Source organism: Epinephelus fuscoguttatus, linkage group LG8 (assembly GCF_011397635.1).
Source record: "Epinephelus fuscoguttatus linkage group LG8, E.fuscoguttatus.final_Chr_v1".
Lineage (NCBI taxonomy): Eukaryota > Metazoa > Chordata > Actinopteri > Perciformes > Serranidae > Epinephelus > Epinephelus fuscoguttatus.
Window position 1 is genome coordinate 43,835,511 of NC_064759.1, and position 18,254 is coordinate 43,853,764.

The following is an 18,254-nucleotide window of genomic DNA, read 5'->3' on the forward strand; positions in this document are numbered from 1 at the left end:
TATAATAATGCAAGCTTCTCAATTCTGTCAAGGTGTCCGCAGGTACGAGACAACACACTGCGTCTGCAAACAAAGCGTACAGAGTAACCAAATGGCTTAAGTTTGAGGCATTCATCTCTTTAATGATTTTGTAGAATGCATCGGCCACCGAACCATCTTTTACAAGTTGCAATGTGGACCGTACCAACACATCCCAGGGTGTATGTACAGACTAGGACCTAACTACGTATATCCAACATGCATTCCAATCGAGTTACTTTAACGTCCCTTTTCAAACCCGCGTGATTCACAGTCATTTTGTTTTTAATAATCTGATCCAAAACACGGATTAAATGACAAATGACCGCGTGTTCCTCTATATGCGTTATGAGTTTAGTCCAGTAGTGACCCATTTTCACTCTATAAGCCAAAACAGAGCTTGGTCTACGATTTCAATCTTTTCCTCGTCCCCTTCGGTCATCATGTTGTAAATCTTGGCGATTGAGTGTTCGATGCGTCTCATCGTCTTAAAGTCATGCAGCAGGAAATCACAAGCGCCCCGGACCCGGTACTCGGACACGCAGAGACGGCGAGCGTTAAGAGCTCGTTGGATGGTAGGGATAAACCGACCCGTCCAAAGTCTTTCCATCAGCTGGGAGTGGTGTACCTCGTAAAAATAGTCCGGTGTCTCTTCCAGACATTCGTGCTGACACTGACTCGGATGGTTGATTTGACACCCGTTGCAGATTTCCTTTCTGTACCAGGCCAAAAGATACAGCAGCAGTTTACTCACTACGGCTCTCACCGTATTCAGAAATGCCACAGACAGCTCCGAGTCCGTTTCATCATGCATTCCTTTACAAGGAGGTCCAGTTCGCACGTCTGCGGCGGCAGGAGCAGGCCGTGAAGAAGAACCATTGCTGTCGGGTGAATCGGGCGTTGTTGGAGTCGATGGAGGAGGACTAGGAGGAAAGCCCTGGGAGGGCTGCAGCGGCGGAGAAGGAGAGGCCCAACGCCTCAGTGACAGCGGTGCTGAAGAAGGCCTGATAAGGCCGGCCTCTGGCGTTGAAGGAGCTGATGAAGGCAGGAGAGACATGTTTTCAGAGTCCGTCGGTCGTTTTTTAACTAGTCCGTCCCAGTTGTAGCTTTTTTAAACGTATTGGTACGGAGGGAGGGAGAGAGAGAGGGAGAGAGGGAGGGGTTTTTTAAAAAAAATGAGGAGTCTTCTAAAACAGCGTTTTTTTCACAAGCATAATGTCTCTAGAGCTCCGACTGCTGGCAAAGAGTTCCTTAATATTTTCCGCATTTTCCTCCATCATTTCCAACCAGTCTGTGAGAGGAATGCGTAATGACGCCTGGAATACGCCGCATTCAGAACTGAAATACTCCAAAACAAATTCGTCCGGGTGTTTGTCTTTCAGCAACACCTGACGGCTGGCTCGATAGAACCATCTGCCTGAAGTCGAGCTTTTTGTCTCCCACACGGTGTTGGCCACAATTTTCTTATTCTCTGTACCCGGCAGGCTTTCTTTCAGGCCGTGCGAGGAATTTGCTTCTCTCGTGTCTCTTGTCTCGGACGCTCTAAGATCAGTCAATCCCACCATATTTAACACACTCCAGTCTATTGAGGTGAGTGTTGCTTGGGCCACAAGAGATCCAAAAGTTTCCCCTTTCTCCAACTGATAGAAACACACTTCGTTAGCTTTATAGTTGAACTTGTAACCCCACGCACCTCTGGCATCTAAACTCCATTCCTGCATAAGAGCGGAGGCCGGAGGCATCTGAATGCGTCCAATGTGCCTGACACGCTTCTGGGGAGCTGGCCACGATTGATGAAATCTCGTCACAATGGTGCTGCAGATGACGTTTCTCTCATCATCGTACATCATTTTCCCTCCTCTTCCCGGGGATCCCGCGGATCTCAACAATGATTGTGGGGTAGTTGGTGGGGTGAAAGGTCAAAAGGTCACCATCCATCATCTTTAAATTTGACAGAAAGTGTATTATTCATTCTCTCTCCCCCGTGTCCTCCCTGCCCTGAGCTGTGCTGTTTCACAGGCTGAGGTTACAGAAAACGAATGATTCACTCACTCACTCACTCAGTAGCTCAAACTCCCAGCTCACCGGCAGCACAAAGCTCACTCGCACTCTCTCCCTGCCTGGAGAGCCCCTCCCTTACCTGAGTAGTGTGCTCACTCTGGGTGACTGACTCAAATGACTTGAAAACTTGATTCACTTTAGTGAGTGACTCATACAAACTCGAGTCAGTAAAAGGAACTCGGTACTAAAAACCAACTCCAGATTCATGAATGCCACGGAAAACTTCATCATAGGCACGTGTGTATGTTCATGACTGCCAATCAATTGTAAATTCACTAGTAGTACTACTAGTCAGCAATTACCATACATCCCTCCCAAGAATAGCCAGTGACCGCCATATATGGAGGTGATAATTACTATGGATAGGTTCATCCTTTCAACCTGAGAACTTGGAGCAAAGAAAGAAAGAAAGAGAAAGAGAGAAAAAGGAAAAATTGTCCAATGCTGAGACTGAAATTATTTTAGGTGAAGTGGGGTTGAGAAAAAGTTTTATTTTCTTCTGTTAGTAGTGGTGTGTCAGAGACAGGTAAATCAAGGGCTTGGAAGGAGGTAACGGGTGCCGTCAACTCTGTGTCATCTGTTGTCATTTACCAAACATCGCCTGGAAGAACTCTGCTCTTAGGATTTCTGGTAAGTAGGCTATGACATGGTGCTGGTTATGGTCACTTAGCAACCTTAGCTGCAACCTGCCTCCGTGCCCTTGAAAGTTGGTAGAGTAGGCACAAGAGCAGCACCCAGCACTCGACCTCATGTTTTCCAGGCGGTGAAAGACGCGGTAAGTGCACAGCCCCTTAAATGACCTTGCTCCTCCATACATCAGAGATTTTCTTTCATTTTATATTCTAGCCAGATCATTGAGGTTCTCCACTGCTTTACTTTTACTTATGTGCCCCATTGTGTGTCCCAGACCTTTTACTCTGGCTTTTAATGTGGAGTAGCATTATCATCTTCATTTTAAGTTTTAATCATTGGTTTTTACCTTATTTCCTGCTGTTTTTTTACTCCTTTATTTAGTTTATTTTTATTCTATAGATTTTAATTTATCAATTTTTTTGTTTGTTTGTTTTGTTTTTAAAATTGTACTGTCACGTTACAAACACACACACACACACACACACACACACACACACACACACACTATATAAACTAAAATTACAGTTTACATCCATGTCAGTGAAAACATGGATGCTTCTCACACATTCTTCCCCTGACAGCACAGAAGATGACCAAATGTCCCCCCTTCTTTTCCTGAGATATGCTATTGAGTAATAAGCAGAAGAGTGTTTCATGCAGAATATTATGATGTCACAGTGAAGTTGACCTTTGACCTTTTGGATATAAAAGGTCATCACTTCATGATTGTATCTTATTAGACATTTGTGTGAAGTTTTGTCATAATTATTATATGAAATCTTGAGTTATAGCCAAAAACATGTTTTGTGAGGTCACACTGGCAATGACCTTTGACATTTGACCACAAAATTTTAAACAGTTAATTCTTCAGTCCAGTCAGTTTATGTCAAAGTTAAAGAAATTCCCTTGAGGTGTTGCTGAATTATTACGTTTACAGGACAGAGACGGGTGACCAACCTGAAAACAATGCCTCCTGCCACAGCTATCGATGGCGCGGAGGCATAATAAAACAAGAGAAACTTGAAGCAGGGTTTTTATTTTAGCATTTTGTACACTTTGTCAGTTTTTGGATTAATTATTTATCAAAAATGCAACCAGGGTCATAGCCAGGATTAAAAAATAAGTCCAAGTTGCCCCCAAAACCCCAACAAAAGTAAACAGGCTTGTAGCAACCCCTAAAATGCTGCTATAATTCGCACTTGAGCCCCACCCCACCCCAACATCATGTCTCTGCATATCTATGAAAGGATATGTCTCTAGAAACACTTTATTTTCAAAATTCATACATGTTATTCTTGTGGTATAGGACAGTCCAAAATATTAATAAACATGAATAACTCTCTCCCAAATCCAAAAACTAGAGTGCTAAATGTCAAATGTGTGATTTCATAGGGTGTAAAGTCTGGCGCTGATCCATAGACAATAAATGGTGAAAGATATTCTAGATGACACCGAGAGCTAGCCTGGCATTGCCAGACCCAATTCGCAAAACTCGAATGAGTCTGGACACGGAGTGTACATTTCCTCTATTCCCGAGGGGCGGTAACAACTGCTTTCACTCAAAGTGCCCCTTCAGGCAATTGGAAAGACGGAAAACCAATCAGAGTAAACGAAACGTGTGACGTAAGCTAGCACAATGCCACTGTAAACAGACCAGCAAGCTGCAGTGGAGATGAGCTGTGATGATGTCTGGGAAAGAGTGTTGCCGTCTTTTGGCAATGTCCGCTGCGGATTTCCTCCTCACTGTGGACTCCAAGTTGCATGGCTATGATTCCCAGCTTGGTCGCTTCCCTGACCCGCTCCTCCATGAGAGCAACTAGCAGAGAAACAAGAATAGCCACTGGGCTTTCATTGAGTCCCATCTTTTTCCTGATCAATGGAGCCATTTAGTAAATTAAACTTTTACCAAAACCCGTAGGAAGGATGGCAAACACATCCTTTTTTTCAATAAAAGCTTTCAGTGCAGCCGTTTGCTCTGCTTTTAAAGAAAATGTACTTTCCAGTTCGTTCAACACATTTATCATCGCAGTTTCAGGTCCGACAACGAGTTCAACTGAAAGCGGTAAACTTTAGTTGCGTTTTGGCTGATTGTTTATATGACAGCTGCATTTTGGGTGCCTGAAAACGCAACGCTTTGAAAACGGGTTCCAGAGTGCAATTTTTTGGAAACGGCACCGTCTCCGTTGTCGTGTAAACTTGCAATATGCAGTCCCTCTGAAAACGGAGACTTTTGGCACATGCGCATTACGGTTCCAGTCACTAGGCATCCACGAGAAAGTCGACCATCACAACAACAATGCCGAGCTTTGTTTATGCTGCTCACCCTGTTGATTTTATCAACACTTCTCCAGCAAAGTGTAAATCTACTGTAGCAACTCCACCTCGTCGCAGTCCTCTCCACTCCTCTCACCCACACTTGAGCACCCGTTCTGGGATACACAGTGTCAGCCCGCCTGGCCTGACCTCCATGGCCCTCCCTGGACAAATGCTCAAGTGTGGGTGAGAGGAGCACAGAGGACCGTGGAGGTCAGGCCGGGCAGGTCAACACTGTGTATTCCAGAACGGGTGTTTAGGTGTGGGTGAGGGTATACAATGGTAATGTATAGTTACCTGGGCTTTATCAATCAAATTACGCGTTACTGCCCAACACTGATTATAACTATTTAATAAGAAAGTAGTATTTGGATATAGCAAAAAAATAAAAATAAACTTCAGGTTGCAGCCTCCGCTCGGGAAATTAAACGGTCCTAAAACTGCGGTCCTGAAACTGCAGCCTCCGGTACTGCAGATTTACCTTACTCAATTTTGCGACTCCATGTGAACAGAGATCGTTTCAATAACGTCGTCATATAAACGTGGAAGTTTTCTAAAACGCAAAGGACAAACTTTTCGGTTCTTAGAGAAACCGTTGTCGTTGTCGTTGTCTGATCGTTGACTGATCTCCGGAGCGAAATCGAATATGAGCTTGTGAGATCAGGATGGTTTCACCAGGCTAACTGAGAGCAGCCAGGAGAAAGTTCTGAATATATGGGAACATTTTCTGTTTCAAAACTGAGAGCACTACAATGGAATAAAACTCATCTGAGGATAAAAAAGAAAACAAAAAAAGTGTGGGTCCACAAAATTTAAACAAAAGACTTTATACCCTATGACATCACAAGTTTGAGACTTTCTTCTCTGGTTTCTGGCTTTGAGGGAGACTTGCTCATGTCCACAAATATTGATTGAAGGCCATGGAAATATTATTTTGGAATTCTTAATTTAGGTAGTTATACCCTCTCCACTCCATTGCTCTCTCTTCCCTCTGTGTGCTGTCCTCTGTTACATCCTCCTCGCCATCATCATCCACCTGAATGTTACTGTCTGACATGTTGAACGGAGGCCATCTATGATGGGAAATGATACCAGAGATGGGACCAAGTCACACATGTGCAAGTCTCAAGTAAGTCTCAAGTCTTAACCTTCAAGTCTCAAGTAAGTCCCAAGTCATTTTTTCTTGGGCAAGTCAAGTCAAGTCAAGTCACAGGTTATGTCAAGTCAAGTCAAGTCAAATCCTGTAATAGGTCAAGTCACCTTATTATTGTAATTTTACCTGCAGAATCTGATCTTAATAAAGTGAAAAGACAAGTAACTGTCAGTAAACATTGACTTCATCGCTGCAATGTTTACTTTGCAGGGACGACCCCCATGCTCGCGCGCACACATACACACACACACACACACACACACACACACTAACCAAGGCAGCGGCCAAAATCACCCATTTAGCTCATTAATGTTAGCAAATAAATTAAAAAACAAGTTCCACCAAACTGACCCCCACCCAACCCTCGTATCATATCAAGCTAATGTTAGCTAACTACCGACTAACAAGATAATATTAGCTAATTGACAAGCACTTAGGATTGCTCTTCAAATGACGAACAAAGTTTGAAGTTGTCATCTGGCTGTCCGAGATGTTTATGCCGCATGTCTTGCACTGTGCTGTTCGTCTTTTGCCGTAATAATGATAATTCTGAAAGCCGAAGACGATGACTCTCGGTACCCCTCCCACTGACATGTTGATGCCTATCTGATATAAGAGGGCGTGTTTCTCCAATAAACACATAAGGTACATAGAGAGGGCATGACTGATTGACAGGGTAGTAATCCAATCATGACAACGCCATTCTCAGCCTGCGCTCCTACCGGGTAATCGACATTATTTTTATTTTTTTTAAATTAATTTATTAATTTTATATTCAAACCGAAAACATGATGTGAATAACACGCCAGTCATTCAAGTCATCGTGTCTCAAGTCAAGTCCCGAGTCTTTAACTTACAAGTCCGAGTCGAGTCTCAAGTCTTTTATTTTTTGTCAAGTCACAAATCTTAAAAACAGTGACTCGAGTCAACTCGAGTCCAAGTCACAGTGACTCGAGTCCCCATCTCTGAATGATACCATACGCCCCGTTCCTCTGTCTTGTTGTGTACCACTGCCACATTTTCCGCACTGCTTCTTGGTCAAACAACTCTCTAGACTTTTGGCGAATGCAAAAAATCACAGAAAATCTAAACTGTACCAAAAACATGTTTCAGAATCAGTGTGGCTGACACAATGTGAAATTGTACTTATTTTTTAACTGTGCAACAATTTTGGATGAAAAATACAAACTTACTTTAGTGTCAGAGTTGATTTATCTGTCCCCTATTAAACAACAGTCTGTTGTAATGGGGTAGAACCACCATTGTCCTAATGGCTGCTAGAACCCCTAAATTCTCAGAAATAATAGCAAGGATTATGACCTTAGTGTATTCAGTCATAGCTACGGGCCTGACCGCATGAAATGACTGTAAAGTAGTTAAAGTTAAACTATACAGGATTTACCTAAAAACAGTCATAAATCCCTCTCAATCAATACTTTTAACCCACTCTCAGTGTGTGGCAGTGTACTTATCTGCAGTGGCTGGCTTCTGCCTGTACTTTCTGAAGCCCCGTTTCCACCAAACATTTTCAGTTTAGTACCTTTGGAATCGAAGGTAACTATTCAGATATGGTACCTAGACCCTCGGTTAGTTTAGTGTTTCCACCACAAACAGTACTCTTAAATGTGTGTGGGGTTGTTGTCACTCACTGCTCTGTCCAGCACTTGCTGTATTTCCTTATCACTGGTGACTATCATATAACTAAATTCAAACTGGCTGAATGAATTGGTTAAAACTGAGTTTTGGGTCTCTCTGAGGCCTCTCTCACTCCTAAAGGCACAAAACTGTTTAGTCTTTAGCCCATGTACTAGGACTGGAACCCAGCTAGAGCCAAACGAGTTTATGCTGCTGGGGCACTAAAATACACTGTCATGTCTTTTCCTAAGAAAGGGAAATCGGAGTTCCAAAAAATAAAATAAAATAAAATAAATTAAGAAAGAAACCTGATTTTGTAAAAAAAAAATAAAAAAAAAAAAAAAATATATATATATATATATATATATATATATATGTATTTTCAAAAGGTGCATGAGAGAGACATGAATCAAGAGAGGAATTTGGTGCTGCACCCCTGTTCCTGGGCACAAAAGCAGGGATGGTGTAGGCTTTATAAAAAGGTAGTGACCAGATACGAGACTGTAAGGAGCATGCATCCACAAGAAAGCTATGAAAATCATGGACACAATGCTGGAAAAAAAGCAAATATAGTGAGGCAAAATGGCAAGTGGACAAAGGTCATTCCAAAATGAGAGTGAATCTGGGGTTGACTTTCACTTTAAGCCTGTTTACAAACACAACACGAACCAACAAGTTACTTTGCAAATCCAAAGTGAGTCAAAATTTGTTAGTACTAGGGGGGCTTAAATGCATACAGAGGCAGTGAGAAGTAGTGTGTAAAAAAAGTAGTGGTTATGCCCTGAATTATTTCACGTGCTTACAGGTTGTACCATTGCAGCTTGCAAATAGTCACATTCTTCGAGTGAAAGGGCAGCTTTGTCAGTGAAGAGGCAGCCTAGGACAGCTTCTCCCAAGTCATGCTTGCATATACTATAGACTAAGAGTTACATACCAAGAGTGATGAGTATCTAATAGTCTCACCACAGTATGGAGGCAGTTGTACAAAACACCTTAAGTCAAGATATTCCCTTCCTAGTTAAGGTTTCCTGAAATTAAATTGGTTGCACAAAACACCCTTAAGTCTTCTCTTTAAGGTTTCCTTAAAATGTTCACTCAAGTGTTTATGGTTTCCCCTTGTCTTGGTCTTATACTTAAGGAATCCCTTGACCCCCGGAAAAAAAAAACCCCAAAGAAACAAAAAAACTTAAGGTACCTCTGACTCTGTCTTAACTGCTACTTACTAAGTTTATGCTGATGAACCATATTGATTTTAAACTATAGAGTTAATTGTCACTGCAATTTCATCCTACAATTGTTTTCTGTTTTCTGGTATTTGGGGATCAAATTTACTTTGTAGTATGTGTTTTCTAGGTTTGTATTTCTCCGGAACTACAATCTGTTCCTCCTCAAACTAGTATGGTTTTCTTCTCTTCTTTTCTTCTGCCATTTTTTCACTATCTTACTATAAGCCAACTTTGTGAGACAATAACATGCATCATGAGTGAAACAGGCATCCAAGCAAACAAACAATCTCCATGGAGACTTTTACTGCTGTAAAATCTCTTTCAATGCAGTAAATGAGTTAACGTTTCCTTAACTGAGAAAATATTTCAAGGAATTCAATGCAACTGTGTAAGTCCTTCAGCTAAGGAGAAATTAAACCTTAAGTGTCACACTTAAGGAGAAAAATTAAGTTGTTCTGTGCAAGTGATCCCTGGTCTTTCTTAATGCATTTCTATTCCATGCTCAAAGCTCAATACAGGTCTCTTCTCTGGTGTGAAGTCCCTGTTTGCCTTCTCCACGTAGCGCTGCAGGGTGCTGTAATACTCCTCACTCCTGGAAAAGGTGTAGTATGCAGAGATCTCCTCCCATGCCTTGTGGTTGGGGAAAGGGAATGGATCAGGGTCTTTGTTCTCAAAGAAACTCTGCAGGTTTCTCTCAGCCAGTTTGGTGGCGTATTCCACAGCAAAAGTATCAAAACGCTCCTTCTCTTTATCCATGTAGCGTTTCCAAAATGTCAGCTGCAGGTAGCTGACTTTGGAGCGACAGTTTGTGATGCAGGTACCTAGGAGGGCTCCAATGGCAGTGATGATAATAATACACCAGCCCGCGATCTGCAGACATACAAGATTGATATGTACTGATGAACACTTAACACTTTGAAGGTCACACATACATGTTTTTTATTATCATCATTATTATCATTATTATTATTATTATTATGATTATTATGATTATTATTATTATTATTATTATTTATTAGGACCTGAGCACCAACCAGTGCTGGATGGGTAACCTGGAGTCTATCACAGCTGACAATAGGGCGAGAGGCAGGGTACACCCTGGCTAGGTGGCCAGACTATCACAGGGCTGACACATAGAGACAGACAACCATTCACACTCACATTCACACCTATGGCCAATTTAGAGTCACCAATTAATGCAAACTACGCACAGAAGGGCCCCAGCGGCAGTCGGGGGATTGGAACCATCCCAGTCTACTGTAACATACTAAGACTTATGCCTAGTTCACATTACACGATTTTCACCCTGATTTTGAATCACGGAGACTATCATAATCTTTTGAGTGATCATACCTGGCGACATGTGTTTCTGTCAGCGGGAGTCTCGCCAACTGCGTTACGACCTGTGTGTGCACACCACAAGATTTCTCCACCGAGCCCTCGCCGACAGAGCCCCAGATAACGCAGTGACGTCACCAAACTTGGAGTGTTGAATCAGACCTGCCTCCAGGGCCTGGGTTCAAACACAACGCAACCAGGGCTATGAAAACAAGCCCAAAAGAAGTTACTATCATGTGTTTAAATAACTTATTAGACGGATTTATATAGAGAAAGGTGACGTTTAGAGAGCAAGCCAAAATAAGCAACTCCACTTTAGAAACAAGCCCAGAGTCGCGGCTAATAAGCGGACCTGGCAAGTGGCAACCCTGGGGCTTGTCCTCTTCACATTTCTTCCGTCCTCCGGCGTGCTGACGTGGGACCTATCCCGCCTCTCATTGGCTGATGCTCTTTGTCAGTCGTGTCACACTTCTCCTGTTTTCTAGCATGCCAGATATCCAGTCCCAGTCACAGACGAGGGAGCGACTTGCTCGTAGGCTTGTTCACACTTGAGGACTTGTCATGGCAGACTGATCTGCCGACTCACCTTCGACCCAAGGTGGCTCTCAAGATCATTTGCGACGTCAAAATCGTGTAACGTGAACTAGGCTTTAGGCCATACCCTAAACCAAACAGGAAGTCAGCAATTCATGCCATTTTAGTGCTTTTGGCCATTTACAGGGGTCATACTTTAACCAATTCCTCATACAGATTTGACCTGTTTGACTTTGGTGTGTGCTATCTAAAGATCCAAGACCTTTAAGACGAATTTTTTTTAAAGCTTAAGTTTTTTGTCAAATGGTGTGGCTATGGTGGGGCATCAAATTTCCCCACAAAACAGTAAGTTGTTTGTAACTCCACTGTACATGGTCCAATCTGCCCCAAACTTTACAGGTTTGATCAGAGTTGTGAACTGAATACATCTACATGCCAATATTTAATTATAGTTAAAGCTCCACGACTGGTACCAGGAAATTACATGCTTTACAATGTAGTCCTTGCAAGTTGAACAGATCCACCTAAAATTTGTTTTGAAAAGCCTCAAGACCTTGATGATGCTTTCTTGTGAAAATTGTGAGTTTTCACTGAACAGTGTTGCTGTGGCGTGGCAGCCATTTTGCACATTTCATCATAAAACAGGAAGTTGCAATAATTTGAGCATAGCTACACTGTCCAACTGCCCCAAAATGCGTTATGCTTGATAAGAGTCCCATCTACATGCCAATGCTGAGTTATAGTCACAGCGAATCTACTGACTGAAATCACATGCTTTTTCTTTAATGTACACCTCCTAATTGGTTGACTACATCTCGCTCAAACATGGTAAGAAAAGCCGTCAAACCTTGATGCTTCGTTGTTAATATTGTGTCTTCATTGAACACTGTTGCCACAGTGACACATTATTTGGCGTGAAACAGGAAGTTGTTTAACTTGTGTGTAGCCTACATTATCCAATCCGTTTCCAATTTCAAGTCTCATAAATGTCCAGCCCTGAGGACAATAAATGCCAATTAGGTGTCTATGGAGATAGATTTGTTTCATAATTATGTGTGTGAACCGATCAACAATCTGTGTGTAAATGTGTAATGTGTAAATATAAAACACCTTTCACAAAGACAAAAGAAGATTTGTAAACTTACAAAAATATTGTGCAAGTATAAAACGGATCTGCAAATACACAAACACATTCCACAAATAAAATAAAATCTGTGAATACATTAAATTAATTTGCAAATAGATGAACAGCATTTGTGAATATCTTCCTAACATTTACAACTTTAGAATAGGCATTTGTGAACTCAGTTTTTATTTGTGAATCGAAAAAACATTTGTGGATCTCAGTTCTACGTGTTTGAATTTGCTTTTTACACACACAGAGTTTTGAAACAAACTTTCCGCTTATCCGAACGAAAATGCACTCGTATCACTCGGTCACTTTTGGATAGCACGTGATCACCCAGCTGATGACGTCATTTCCGCACGTCAAAGTAAGAGCACACAGTCTTTCTATGAGCTGTTTTTTTTTTTTTTTTTTTTTTTAAATAATCAGCGACAAGTAACGTGCATGCATTGCTTTATGTTAATATCATACAGTGAGTGTTAGTGTGTGTTTATTTGTTCTATGTATATTTTCTGGCACACACTTTTGTGTACATTTCTGTTTGAGTATGACAGGCACGGTGGCTTGGCGGCTTCTCCAGTTGGCAGTTATCAGCCAGCTCATCCTTTATATTTTTCATTTATTCTTTCGAGTAGGATTAAAGTCACAGAGCATTCACATCTTATTATTAGTGTACTCTTACTAATGTAGCTGTAATGTCTGTGCTGACCGCAACGTGTTTAGTTAGGTTACATCGTTTCAGTGATGTTACGTTAAGTGCAACACACACCGCCGCCAGCGCAGCGCTGTGGCCGTCAAGTGCCGTCCCCCAACACACACTGGCAGCGGTGCGCAGCGGCACCGTTGACATGTATTTCCCACCTCAGCCCTCTAGATGGCTGTGCCGACACTAGTTGCCAACGGTTGCCAACTGCTAGTAACGGAAGAAGAGGAAAAACTTTGAGGCAACAGCAACCTGGATTTCACGGGTGAGTTTCTTATCAAAGTCGTCTTATTAAAAATTTGAAACAACTGGAGTTGATACTACGGCGGCCGAAACGTACATAAAAGGCTTTTCTCGCAGCGCCGCCATGAGCGCCGGCCGCACTGGAAATAGAGCTGTGGGCTGAAGCAGAGCGGAGCGGCGCGTTGGCTGGTGCCAGTGTGGGTTGGTTCATAGAATATAATGGAGGCGGGCGTTTTGACGCGTCCGTCAAAGTCCGTTCCGAAATCATCATGATGCCCTGTGGTTAAGGTCTGGTTAGGTTTAGGCACAAAAACCACTTGGTTAGGGTCAGGAAAAGATCATGGTGTGGGTTAAAATGAAAAAGAAAGTGGCAAACATATAAGCTGTGAGCCTGCTTCACCTCAAGCCTTTCCCAGCTGACCCAGAGCCAGTCGTGGCGCACCATCAAGGCAGAAATACGCCTGCCGGGAGCCGTTCAGCACCGCGGACCATCGGACCAGTGGGCTGTCAGACCAATGACATGGACCCGTGGCAGCACCCTGGTTAAGGTCTTTGATAGAACAGCTGAGCTGAGCTAATGTTAATAGACTTCTGGTCTATTTACAATGTATAAAATGCTGCACCCTGCTTTCGTCCCCCCAGCCTGCAACATGAATGTTTACTGTTGCCATGGCAACAGATGCAGTTTCAGTAGCTAATGTTAGCTTAGCGCAATCTACATATCAACAATGAACAATAAAACTACAATATTACATTTCTAAACAAAAACAGCTACCAACACCAACAGCTGTTAAGACCTTAACCAGGGTGTTGCCACTTGTCATATCTTACAACAGTTAACGTAACCTCACTGAAACGATGTAACCTAACTAAACACGGTGCAGTCAGCACAGACATTACAACTACATTAGTAAGAGTACACTAATAATAAGATGTGAAGTGCTTTGTGACTTTAATCCTACTCAAAAAAATAAATGAAAAATATAAAGGATGAGTTGGCTGATAACTGCCAACTGAAGAAGCCGCCAAGCCACCGTGCCTTTCATACTCAAACATAAATGTATACAAAAGTGTGTGCCAGATACATAGAATAAATAAACACACACTAACACTCACTGTATGACATTAACATAAAACAATGAATGCACGTTACTTATCGCTGATTATTTAAAAAAAAAAAAAAAAAACAGCTCATAGAAAGACTGCACGCTCTTACTTTGACGTGCAGAAACAACGTCATCATCTGGGTGATCACGTGCTATCCGAAAATGGCAGAGTAATATATGTGCATTTTCGTTCGGACCAGAGGAAAGTTTGTTTCAAAACTCTGTGTGTGTAAAAAGCAAATCCACACGCGTAGAACTGAGATCCACAAATGTTTTTTTGATTCACAAATAAAAACTGAGTTCACAAACAAATGCCTGTTCTAAAGTTGTAAATGTTAGGAAGATATTCACAAATGCAATTAATTTAATGTATTCACAGATATTTTTTTTTTTATTTGTGGAATGTGTTTGTGTATTTGCAGATCCACTTTATACTTGCAAAATATTTTTGTGAGTTTACAAATCTTTTTTTTGTATTTGTGGTATATGTCATTTCCCGCATTGCCACAAATACCATCTCATTCCTTCACACAGATACAGGTGAGTGTCTCTTACCTGTGACTGAGCCCTCAACATTAGCAGCAGCTCCATGCGCTCATCACTGGACAGATTGGACCGGTCACAGGGCACTCGGGCAAGCTCCTCCCTACATTTCAAAGTTTTGTTTTTACAGAACAGATCCACGACCAGGTTATCATCAAGACCACTGACAGCACACTCATAAAAGGTTCCATTGAGCAGGGCCACAGAGAGCCACATTATAGGAGCCACACAAGCTCCAGTGAAGATGCTAAGGAACACCCTGAGGCAGCCACAGCAGTTCCCACGGGGGCACAGCTTCATGCAATCGAGGCAGCAGCCGGTATAGAGCCTCCAAAACCTGGTGCTGAAGAAGAGACCCAAAACCAGCAGCACTGCAGCCGGGCCCAGCAGGAAAGTCAGCCCATAGGCAAAGTTCTGGTCATGGTTGCACGGGCACTGAAAGGAAACCATGGAGAAGACTCGCTCCCCACCTATAGTCAGGAGAGCCATGAAACTGTAGCCAATGGTGGCTTTCTGGTTCATAAAGAAACGCAAGACAGTCTGGAAGTTATCCATAACATCAGCAGAGAGGTTTCCGACACACTCCACGAGAAATTAACCAAAGTGAAAGAAAGAGAGTGAAAAGTGAAAAAGTTGATTGTCTGTGCAGCCGGCAGGCATTTCCTGTCTCGTGTTCTCTCAAAACACATCTGCCAAGCCTATCTGTGCCCCTCCTTTTGGCTGGCTCTCTTCTCTTTAGGCTCCTCCTTCAGTCAGTCTGATGCTCCCTCCCACCCATAGCCTTGTCACTCACCACATCTAGTTCTTCCCCAAGGGCTTCACTACTGCTACAAGAAAGGGGCCAGCTCAAGCTGTAAAAAGTTAAAGCTTCACTCCACTTCCCTTTCTCTGTTCACATTCACATCCCTCTTTTGTGCTTCCTTCTCCAGCTCGTAGTGTGTTGAGGCAATTAGCAAAAAACCTGCTGGTCTAGTTTTTATGACTATAGTCTGTATCCTGTTTAAAGAACACTTCACCCACAAAATGACCATTTCTAAATCAGTTAGTCATGCTGTGTTACCTTGAATTCATGAGGAAAACTTTTTTTTCTCGTATGCCTCTACGGACGATGGCAAACACATTTATTTCTTGATTGATTAGGGTCCACATTTAACGACAGCAAAACGATATCAAAACAACCATTTACAAACTCTCACACAACTCGTGCAGTATAATCCAAGTCTCATCTATCATATCATCTACAATATGCTCAGTACTTCACAAAAATGTAGTACTGGAGTCTGACTTTGAAGAAATCATAGAGGAGTTTTGCTTGCAGTTAGTTTTATATAGTAATGTTTTGGCGAAAAAAATGCATGTGTTTGTGAAGGAGACTTGGATTTTACATCACAAGTTGTGCAAGTTATGCAATCTGTTCTCCCAATATTTTTTTGTCTGTTTTTCTATAAAAACTAATGCACCCAAATTTGTACATATCCCACGTATTTATAAAGGCTTGATCCCGTGACCAATGTGCTGATGGCAGAAAACAAAGTAGCAGTCCCAAGCTCTCGTAAGGAGGCAGGGTCAGAAAAAAATGCTTCGAATTATATCATACAAACTGTTCTATAGAAATACACTGAGTTGTGTGACAGTTTGTAAATGGTTAGTTTGATATAGTTTTACTGTTCATTGTAATCATTCAATAAGGAAATCAATATGCTTACTATTTTCCTTGGAGGAATGCGAGAAAAGCAACGTTTTTTTTTCTCACAAATTCAAGGTAACACAGCATGACTAATTGACAAATTATAAATGGTAATTTTCTGGGTGTAGTATTCCATTACCAGTGATGTGATGTGAATGCAATCTGAAACAATTTCCTGCTGGCAAAAAACAAACAAACAAAAAAACACCAAAGTAACTGAAAGCTTCTGTTTCCATTCACTCTGAAGCAGTTATGATATGAGAAATATGACATCATGATTTGTTTCTCTTCATGCACACACATACCAAACACAATAAAAAGTCTCCATCAGTGGCATGCATTCAACAAGGATGAAATCAACCATTTTTATCTGGACTGACAAAATCTTCAAACATCCATGCAGAAAACCAAACTGAACAAAAGCATTCATGTCCTCAGTTGAAGTGATTGTATAGAGAACATACCATTGTTGCAAAGGCAGAGAGAGACAGCCAGCATCAGCAGTAGAGAGTAAAGTGAGGAAGTGATCACATCCTCTTAGTGGTTTTTCTGTTCCACTCCAACAAGAGTGACTGCTTAGACTACAGCACTGTGAGAGCATTATACAGGAAGTGGTGAAACCTCCTCTATGCATATGAAACACATCATTATCTACTGCTAATTCAGTAACACCATCAGTAAAGCCATCTTTTTGTCTCTGTGAGTGTACAGTGACTGAACCAGGTGTCACAAATGAATACATTCATCTCATCACTATGTTCATATGCTGAGTTTGTGCATGTACTGTGTGTATGCAGTCTACCGGCAGTGCACAGTAAGTGGTCAAGTGGTGATGACACATTTCCTGTTTAAACCAGACACTGAAAACAAGTCATTAGGGGAACTTAAGGCTCACATGAATCTCTGACTTTACACTCATTGTTGCTGCTTTTAGTTGTGTTGCCTTCTTGTGTCATCCTTTATATCTTTATTTAATTAAAATGTTTTTTTGGAGGTTGCCTTTATACAGCAGGTGTACTTATTGGGTCTCATTCATGAAACATAAGCAGAAAGAAATTTACATGTATTTCGGCATTCATCAATATCTTAGTAGCTCCATTTCTTTCGTAGGTACTAACAAACTCTACACCTGCTTCTGACTGCTTGGAATGCTTGTATAAATAAGATAATGCAAATAAATGCTGCTTGTCATTACTAGAAATTACTTTTTTTTTATTAATCTTTTTATTGAAATTTTGGGCAGCAGACAGTAGTAGAAGATATCAATTCCACCCTATTAGATGTGCCATTTATAAACCCCAACCCACTTCCAACCCACCCCACATTGCATCACTGTGCAAAGTAATACATAGATATATGTATATACATATATACATTAAAAAACAAAGAAAAGGTATTAAGTAACAAAAACATAGTTACAATACAGGTAAATAATCAATGAAAAAATAAAAATAAAATTAGAGGCACAAGTTGTGGTCTGACATGGTCAAGAGCCGGTATAACAGTCCAAGACATTCTGAGAAGGGAGGCCGCAGCCCCAGAAGGTTGGGACAGGACCCACAATACACAGAAACCATCAGAATATTGGTTGAGTTCCATCAGCCCTTGCCCAGGAGTCAACAAGAGTCCTAATCACACAGATCAATGCAGTGACAGATATTCCGGTCCAAAAAAATAAATAAATAAACTAATTAATAATTTAAAAAATAATAATAAAAACCAACAACTCCAAGACCATGATAGCAATTGCAAATTATTAGAAAGAAAAAGTAAATAAAAAAAATAAAAGTGCATAAATAAAGATAAAACTAAAAAAAATAAATAAAATAAAATTTAAAAAAAAAGGGGGGGACAGAAAGAGGAGGGGGAAGAGAGGAAAGATCAGAGAAAAAGAGAGAAAAAGAGAGAGAGAGAGGGGACAGCCTTCAACTCAGC

At 41.5% G+C, this 18,254-nt stretch overlaps 1 protein-coding gene across 1 annotated transcript; it reads right to left on the reverse strand.

The window, feature by feature from the left end:
• Window positions 1-3,171: 3,171 nt before the first annotated feature.
• On the reverse strand, window positions 3,172-16,777 carry LOC125892877 (calcium homeostasis modulator protein 5). Its single transcript, XM_049583209.1, has 2 exons — window positions 14,645-16,777; window positions 3,172-9,909 (listed from the first exon to the last, which is right to left on the reverse strand). The coding sequence occupies exons 1-2, from the start codon at window positions 15,185-15,187 to the stop codon at window positions 9,520-9,522; spliced, it is 933 nt and encodes a 310-aa protein (XP_049439166.1). The 5' UTR covers window positions 15,188-16,777; the 3' UTR covers window positions 3,172-9,519.
• Window positions 16,778-18,254: the final 1,477 nt, after the last annotated feature.

Excerpts from the sequence above, each read along its gene's own strand:
- LOC125892877 (XM_049583209.1), bottom strand. The coding sequence starts at position 15,187 with ATGGATAACTTCCAGACTGTCTTGCGTTTCTTTATGAACCAGAAAGCC. Across the intron at positions 9,910-14,644 it reads TGTTGAGGGCTCAGTCACAG|ATCGCGGGCTGGTGTATTAT; the intron begins GTAAGAGACACT and ends GTATGTCTGCAG.